Source organism: Budorcas taxicolor, chromosome 7 (assembly GCF_023091745.1).
Source record: "Budorcas taxicolor isolate Tak-1 chromosome 7, Takin1.1, whole genome shotgun sequence".
NCBI lineage: Eukaryota > Metazoa > Chordata > Mammalia > Artiodactyla > Bovidae > Budorcas > Budorcas taxicolor.
The window spans coordinates 42,144,291-42,153,400 of record NC_068916.1 but is presented as its reverse complement, the minus strand read 5'-3'; the positions used below and the strand labels follow the sequence as shown (position 1 = coordinate 42,153,400).

General features: G+C 40.4%; 1 protein-coding gene across 1 annotated transcript; it reads right to left on the bottom strand.

The window, feature by feature from the left end:
* Positions 1-6,338: 6,338 nt before the first annotated feature.
* On the bottom strand, positions 6,339-7,274 carry LOC128051374 (olfactory receptor 2T1-like). Its single transcript, XM_052643939.1, has one exon. The coding sequence runs from the start codon at positions 7,272-7,274 to the stop codon at positions 6,339-6,341; it is 936 nt and encodes a 311-aa protein (XP_052499899.1).
* Positions 7,275-9,110: the final 1,836 nt, after the last annotated feature.

Here is a 9,110-nt window from a genome sequence, read left to right as displayed (position 1 = left end):
CATTTTCTGAATGTTGAGCTTTAAGCCAACTTTTTCACTCTCCTCTTTCACTTTCATCAAGAGGCTTTTTAGTTCCTCTTCACTTTCTGCCATAAGGGTGGTGTCATCTGCACATCTGAGGTTATTGATATTTCTCCCTGCAATCTTGATTCCAGCTTGTGCTTCTTCTAGCCCAGCATTTCTCATGATGTACTCTGCATAAAAGTTAAATAAGCAGGGTGACAATATACAGCCTTGACGTACTCCTTTTCCTATTGGAACCAGTCTGTTGTTCCATGTCCAGTTCTAACTGTTGCTTCCTGACCTGCATATAGGTTTCTCAAGAGGTAGGTCAGGTGGTCTGGTATTCTATCTTTCAGAATTTTCCATAGTTTATTGTGATCTGCCACTCTGATGCATTTAATTCTTCTGTTAGGAAATAAGTTTCTTGAAAGTTATCTGTAAGTAACTTCATTCATGAAAATATGCCCAGATCTCCATGTTCATTTATTATCAAATATGTAGTTTATGGGATTGGCTGGAGCAAAATACTATAAATAAACAGAGAGCCACTAGCACTCCCGGTGTGCAACATCATGACTACTTATAAATTCATAAAAATCAATTCACAAATTCTTTAAAATGGGAAAAACAAAACAATTAAATAAGCAATTAAGTGACTGACTGTTAGATGTTTTGTCTGGTTCACAGTATAGTGGGGATCTAAGGAACATCTGAGAGGATCTGCAGTGATGCGTAAGGGAGCAAGACCTGCATATCTCGCCTCAGAATATGTGCTTGTGCTTCTCTCAGCTATTTCTTTCCTGACTCTTATGACCCAGGGTTCTTATGCCAATCTTTTAAAAATAAAAATAAAAAGCAACTGATATGAACCTATCTTTTTCTTTAGTATCCCATCCTGTTCTCGACTAACTTTGTATGGCCAGGAGCCAGGAGGAGCATAATTTAATTGTATAGTTTAGGTAATTGTGTAAGTGAGTGTTATACCAAATTGCAAGATGATATTTGTATTTCAATGCAGAATTTGTATTCTGTCAGGCTTACTCTATGACTTGTTTTAGCATTTGACAGGAAGTTCCCTGACATCAAATGCTCTGTCTTGAAGGATATAATATTTTATATATTTTAATTTGCATTTTGGTTTTTATAACTTCACTATCAAATAACAAAACTTGGAATTTGGGAATGTTATAAACAAATGTTATTGTTGGCATTTGTGATGGAAATGAGGCTCACAGAGACTAATTTTGTGATGTTTCCTATTTAATTAGTAAAAGTTTAAGGACTTAAATTCTCATACTTGGTAGGTTACAATTTTTTTTTATAACAATAACTATTAATGAGAAGTTGCTTACTCATGTTTTCAAAATTAGTTCTTAGAGACCAGGTAAAGTTTTTGAAATGTGCAGAGCACTGTGCAAATGTGAGGGTTGGTGATGGTGACAACATCTGATCATAAGCATTGTGATTAACTATTGCCATGAGGAGTATTAGAATTCGGTTGTCACTACTCAAGCTAATTGGCCTCTTAGTGATTGTCTTTCTGACAGACTTTTGGGGGACTTCCCTGATGGCTCAGTGAGTTAAGAATCCACCTGCAATGCAAGAGACACAGGAGAGGTGGTTTTGATCCCTGGGTGGGGAAGATCCCCTGGAGGAGAAAAGGGCTACCCATTCCAGTATTCTTGCTTGAAAAATCCCATGGATGGAGTAGCCTGGCAAGATACAGTCTGGGGTTGCAAAGAGTTGGACGTGACTGAGTGACTGAGCTCACACACAGACATTCTTTATTGACTGTTAACTAAGAGTAGTAGTGGCTTCTGCAGAATCCCTCTTCCTCTTAGTCATGTCTAGCTGCAGTTAACAGCACACATTTTGAAGTAAAGGACTGATTTAAAGACTCACTATTCAAAATCCAAAAATGATGCTGTTAAAGTGCTGCACTCTGTATGCCAGCCAATTTGGAAAATTCACCAGTGACCTTAGCACTGGAAAAGATCAGTTTTCACAGTTGCACTCATTTTGCACGCTACCAAGTTAATGCTCAAAATCCTTCAAGTTGGCTTCAACAGTACATGAACTGAGAACTTCCAGGTATACAAGATAGATTTAGAAAAGGCAGAGGGACCAGAGATCAAATTACCAACATCTGCCGGATCATAGAAAAAGCAAGGGAATTCCAAAAAAACACCAACTTCTGCTTCATTGGCTACGCTAAAGCCTTTGACTGTGTGAATCACAAAAAACTGTGGAAAATTCTTAAAGAGACAGGAATACCAGACCACCTTACTTGCCTCCTGAGAAATATGTATGTAGGTCAAGAAGCAACAGTTGGAACTGGACATGGAAGAATGGAGTGGTTCCAAATTGGGAAAGGCTGTATATTGTCACCTTGCTTATTTAACTTATATCCAGAGTACATCATGTGAAATGCCAGACTGGATGAAGCACAATCTCCTGGAATCAAGATTTCCAGGAGAAATATCAACAAGCTCAGATATGCCAATGATACCATATTAGTGGAAGAAAGCAAAGAGGAATTTAAAGAGCCTCTTGATGAAGGTGAAAGAGGAGACTGAAAAAGTTGGCTTAAAACTCAACATTTGGGGGACTTCCCTGGTGGTCCAGTGGTTAAGAATCTGCCTTCCAATATAGTGGAAGTGGGTTCGATCCCTGGTTGGGAAACTAAGATCCCACGTGCTGTGGGGCAACTAAGCCTCTTGGGCCACAACTACTGAGTCCACACACCCCAATGAAGATCCCACATGCAGCAACTAAGACCTGATGCACCCAAGTGTATATACATATATATAAAACTCAACATTCAAAAAATTAAGATCATGGCATCTGGTCCCATCTGTGTTGTGCTTAGTCAATCAGTCATGTCCAGCTGTTTGTGACCTCACGGACTGTAGCCCACCAGGCTCCTCTGTCCATGGGGATTCTCCAGGCAACAATACTGGGGTGGGTTGCCATGCCCTCCTCCAAAAGATCTTCCCAAACTAGGGATTGAACCCAGGTCTCCTGCATTGCAGGTAGATTCTTTAGATTCTTTACCATCTGAGCCACCAGAGAAGCCCAAGAATACTGGATGGATGGGATAGCCTATCACTTCTCACAGGCAGATTCTTTGCCAGCTGAGCTACCAGGAAAGCCCTTGGTCCTATCACTTTGAGGCAAAACGATGGGGAAAAAGTAGAAATAGTGATAGATTTCATTTTCTTGGGCTCCAAAATCACTGCAGATTGTGACTGCAGTCACAAAATTAAAAGATGTTTGTTCCTTGGAAGAAAAGCTATGACAAACTTGGATAGCATATTAAAAAGCAGAGACATCACTTTGCTGACAAAGGTCCATATAGTTAAGTTCGGTTCAGTTCAGTCTCTCAGTCATGCCTGACTCTTGTAACCCCATGGACTGCAGCATGCCAGGCTTCCCTGTCCATCATCAACTCCCAGAGCCTGTTCAAACACATGTTCATCGAGTCAGTGATGCCATCCAACCATCTCATCCTCTGTCATTCCCTTCTCCTCCTCCCTTTAATCTTTCCCAGTATCAGGGTTTTTTCCAATGAGTGGGCTCTTCGCCTCTGGTGGCCAAAGTATTGGAGCTTCAGCTTCAGCATCAGTCCTTCCAATGAATATTCAGGATTGATTTCCTTTAGAATTGACCGGTTTGATTTCCTTGCTGTCCAAGGGACTCTCCAGAGTCTTCTCCAACACCACAGTTCAAAAGCATCAGTTCTTTGGCACTCAACTTTCTTTATGGTCCAACTCTCACATCCATACATGACTGGAAAAACCATAGCTTTGACTATATGAACCTTTGTCAGTAAAATAATGTCTCTGCTTTTTAATATGCTGTCTAGGTTTGTCATAGCTTTACTTCCAAGGAGCAAGCACCTTTTGATTTTATGGCTGCAGTCAACATTTATAGTGAATTTCGAGCCCAAGAAGAGAAATTCTGTCAGTTTTCATTGTTTCCCGATCTATTTGCCATTAAGTGATGGGAATGGACGCCATGATCTTTGTTTTTTGAACGTTGAGTTTTAAGCCAGCTTTTTCACTCTCCTTTTTCACTTTCTTCAAGAGGCTCTTTAGTTTCTCTTCACTTTCTGCCATAAGGGTGGTGTCATCTGCATATCTGAGGTTATTGATATTTCTCCCTGCAATTTTGATTCCAGCTTGTGCTTCATCCAGTCTGCGCATATGTACTCTGGATATAAGTTAAATAAGCAAGGTGACAATATACAACCTTGACATACTCCTTTCCCAATTTGGAACCAGTCTACTGTTCCATGTCTGGTTCTAACTGTTGCTTCTTGACATGCATACAGATTTCTCAGCAGGCAAGTAAGGTGGTCTGGTATTCCTATCTCTTTAAGAATTTTCCACAGTTAGTTGTTATCCACACAGTCAAAGACTTTAGCATAGTCAATGAAGAAAAAGTAGATGTTTTTCTGGAATTCTGTTGCTTTTCCTGTGATCCAACAGATGTTGGTAATTTGGTCTCTGGTTCCTCTACCTTTTCTAAAACCAGTTTGAACATCTTGAATTTCTTGGTTTATGTAAGCTTTGGTTTTTCCAGAACTCATGTCTGGATGTGAGTTAGACCATAAAGAAGTCTGAGAGCTAAAGAATTGATGCTTTGAAACTGTGGTCCTGGAGGTGACTCCTGAGAATCCTTTGGACAGCAAGGAGATCAAACCAGTCAATCCTAAAGGATATCAACCCTGAATATTCAATGGAAGAATTGATGTTGAAGCTGAAGCCCCAATACTTTGGCCATGTGATGGGAAGAGCTAACTCATTAGAAAAGACCCTGCTGGGATAGATTGAGGGCAAGAGGAGAAGGGGGTGACAGAGGGTGAGATGGTTGGATGGGATCACTGACTCAGTGGATATGAGTTTGAGCAAACTCTGTGAGATAGTAAAGGACAGGAAGCCTGGCATGCTGCAGTTCATAGGTTGCAAAGAGCTGGACACGACTTAGGTACTGAACAACAAAATTAAAAATGAGAACAATCCTCCAACTTCTCATTCTCTCCTTTTCCACTTCCATCATTCATTAAAATAAAAAGTAAAACTGAGCTCTGAGGTTCACTGTAAGTGATATGGTTTTACCTCATCATATTTAGCTTGAGAAATAAAATCCATTTCTAACTTCGTATGGTAATACTTGTTAACCACTAGATTTGTGGAGAACACTGACCAAGCAAGAAGATAAAATGAAGAGGAAGGAACCTAAATACATTATCCTTGTGGAGACTCTAGTATCTTTCATTAAACTATGAGAACCCAGAATTTAGCATATCTATAATATGTGACCATCAGAAGAAACACAAGAAATGTAGTCCATTAAATACCTCTGTTTTGTTCTCCATAAAATGAGTCTAATAGTTCTTTTAATTATATTTCATTTGAACTTACTTGTTTGACTAATTGCACTCATGGAGTGTCTCTATCTCAGAACCCATTGGAGATTATTGTTTTAGTAGACAATAACCCTGACTTAGAAATACCAATAGCTCACTGCTGTGAACAGCAAGTGTGGCAGCAGCCCATTACCTGCTCTTTGTGTCCCTTTCCATGTCTGCTTTCTCATAAAGTATTGTTCTTCAAACTTGGACAAATTCTTTTATTAGTTTTCTGTTCTGTGTAAACAAAATGCTGGGCTACAATCTCCCAGGAAATCTGGCAATATGAGAAGCACATTCTCATGACTAGTTCTTAGCATGGGTTGGCTCAAAAATCTGCCATTCCTTGCCATTCCTTTTACTTTTGACAGTCTTTTCATGAATGAATTGGCCACAGACCATTTTGCAGGAATTCACACATCCACCAAAAATTGGACTGGATCACTAAAAAGCACAGAGTGACTTGATATGGTAAAATCTCAATATTTACTACTAAATAAGCATCCTTATGCCCGTTTTTGGAGTATGAACTTCAAAATTTGCTGTAAAAAGAGTATGAACAAGATATTGAAACTGATGCATCCTCCAACAGTGTCACAGAATCTTAGAATAGAATCAGAAACATTTTAGATCTGGAAATTACCATCAAGGCAGAATTGAATTCCTTAATGGGTACAAATAAGAGAATTTCCTTATATAGCTTTTCATACAGCTGGCAAATATTGACACCAGGGCCATGTCCAGGTATCCATATTCTCAGATTTGTTCTGCCAAGTTTTGAGCCAAAGTATAGGAAATACTTTAAGGGATAAATATTTACCTCTTAGATACTGTAAGTATAGAGATGTGGCTTGTCATCTATTTTGTGGTTCCAGAGTTTCTATAGATGTGGCAGACTATTTACAGAATGAAGATAGATTTTCTAACTCAAAATGAATCTTCTGTTCATTGCTTTTCTCAGAGCACCCAGCACCTCCTTGTTCCTCAGACTGTAAATGAGAGGGTTGAGCATGGGGGTGAAGATGGTATTAATCATGGAGAGTATTTCATCCTGCTCCAAAGTGTGAAAGGAGTGGGGAGTCATGTAGATGATCATGGCCGGCCCATAGTAGAGGCTCACTACAGCCAAATGAGAGGAGCATACAGCCAGGGCTTTCCTCCTGCCCGCTGGTGAGTTCATGCGGAGGACTGTGAGGAAGATGAGCATGTAGGAAGCCATGATGAGCCCTAATGGAAGAAGAACAAACACAATGCAGATGACAGACACCACCATCTCATAGAAGGAAGTGTCTTCACAAGAGAGCTTTAGGACAGCAGGCATCTCACAGAAGAAGTGGTGGATCTCCCTGGAGCCACAGAAGGGGAAATGCATGGTGTAGATGGTATTGAGGAGGGAATTTAGTGCACCTCCGCCCCAGGACACTAGAGCCATCTGCAGGCAGACTCTTGGGTTCATGATGACTGTGTATCTCAGGGGGTTGCAAATGGCCACATAGCGGTCATAAGACATAAGGGTCAAAAGGAGACACTCACCACCCCCGAGGGCAAAGAAAAAGAAAATCTGGGTTCCACAGGCAACTTTTGAGATGTTTTTCTTCCCAGAGAAAAAGTTGATGGCCATTTTTGGAACTGTGGTAGAAATTAAGGCCAAGTCAATGAGAGAGAGATGGCTGAGCAATATATACATGGGGGTGTGGAGGTGGGAGTCCACCCAAATCAAGAAGATTAGGATGGCATTGCCAGTGAAGGCGATGATGTAGACCAGAAGAATGGAGGTGATGAGGATGCTGATGTACTGCAGCTCTGGGAAAAGTCCCAGGAGAAAGAAATCAGTCAATGTTTCATTTTTTTCATCCATGTTCCAATCTCCAGACTAGAACTAGAGGATATGGGGGAAACAAAATTTTAAAAGTGCTGAATGGATAAGAAAGCTGTGGTACATATACACAATGGAGTATTACTCAGCCATTAAAAAGAATACATTTGAATCAGTTCTAATGAGGTGGATGAAACTGGAGCTGATTATACAGAGTGAAGTAGGCCAGAAAGAAAAACACCAATACAATATACTAATGCATATATATGGAATTTAGAAAAATGGTAATGGTAACCCTGCAAAAAGAGACACAGCAGAAGAGACACAGATGTATAGAACAGTCTTTTGGACTCAGAGGGAGAGGGAGAGGGTGGGATGATGTGGGAGAATGGCATTGAAACATGTATAATATCATATATGAAACAAATCGCCAGTCCAGGTTCGATGCATGATACTGGATGCTTAGGGCTGGTGCACTGAGATGACCCAGAGGGATGGTATGGGGAGGGAGAAGGGAAGGGGGTTCAGGATGGGGAACACATGTATACCTGTGGTGGATTCATGTTGATGTATGGCAAAACCAATACAATATTGTAAAGTAATTAACCTCCAATTAAAATAAATAAATAAATTTATATTTAAAAAAAAGAAAGTGAGAGTGAAGTCACTCAGTCATGTCCGACTCTTTGCGACCCCATGGACACCAGGCTCCTCCGTCCATGGGATTTTCTAAGCAAGAGTACTGGAGTGGGTTGCCTTTTCCTTCTCTAGGGAACTTCCCGACCCAGGGATCGAACCCAGGTCTCCTCACTGTAGACAGACGCTTTACCGTCTGAGCCACCAGGGAAGTCTAACAGCTAATTGCTTCAAGCACAGTGAAAGTGTAAATCGCCCAGTCATGTTCCTTTCTTCGTGACCCCATGAACTGTAGCCAGCCAGGCTCCTCTGTCCATGGAATTCTTCAGGCAAAAATACTGGAGTGGGTTGCCATTCTCTTCTTCAGGGGATCTCCCCAACACAGGGATCAAACCTGGGTTTCTTGCATTGCAGGCAGGTTCTTTACCGTCTGAGCCACCTTGTTAGATATTCTTAATCATAAAGGAAAACTGAACAAATTTTCTAATACAGGCACGGTTTTGAATTGAGCACACAGGTGGCTCAAAAGCATATCACACCGATATACTGATGAATTATTTGACCAGTGCATCTTAAGATGTAATTTGACCACCTTTAAAGGGTCCTACACTTTCTTATTTGGTTCAGCCTCCACCGCTTCTGCTTATCTCAGCTCTAGACACATCACTCTTTTAAAAAATATGTTTGATAAAGATACGTAAGTTTGCAACTCAAGATTTATAAATTTCAAGATATCTAGATAACTAGGTAAAAAAATTCAGTTCATAAAATTGGGTAAATTTTGACCACATAGAAGTCCTCTTGTATGTATTCAGAAACATTTGGATGAGTGAATTTATGCTCTTATGACCCTGATTGTAAATTTGGAGCTTTCCATAGATAGTATGAGACAAAATGGAAAACCTAACTTTTGGACTTCTTCCCAAACCTGGCATGATGAAACAGAGATGTGAAGGGCTGGTCTCTTGTATTTTTTTTCCATCTCTGTCCTTCCCTTCCCTGACCTCATAGGCTATTCTTGGGTGCCAACAGTCAGTTCTTTGTACAATGCTTCTCTTCAGAAACATTCATTCTTGCTGTGTCTCTCTAGCCTTCAGGGCTTGGATGAGACATTTCTGTCTCTTGAGTGGGAGTTGATGAGGTAATTCCCTCTAAGATCAATTCCACTTTCAAAGTACGTTATATGCTGATGTGAGAAAAAGCTTTCGCGTTCTCTACAGAGGATGTTTTTAAAATAAAAAC

Coding starts and splice junctions, on each gene's coding strand:
- LOC128051374 (XM_052643939.1), bottom strand. CDS start 7,274: ATGGATGAAAAAAATGAAACATTGACTGATTTCTTTCTCCTGGGACTT.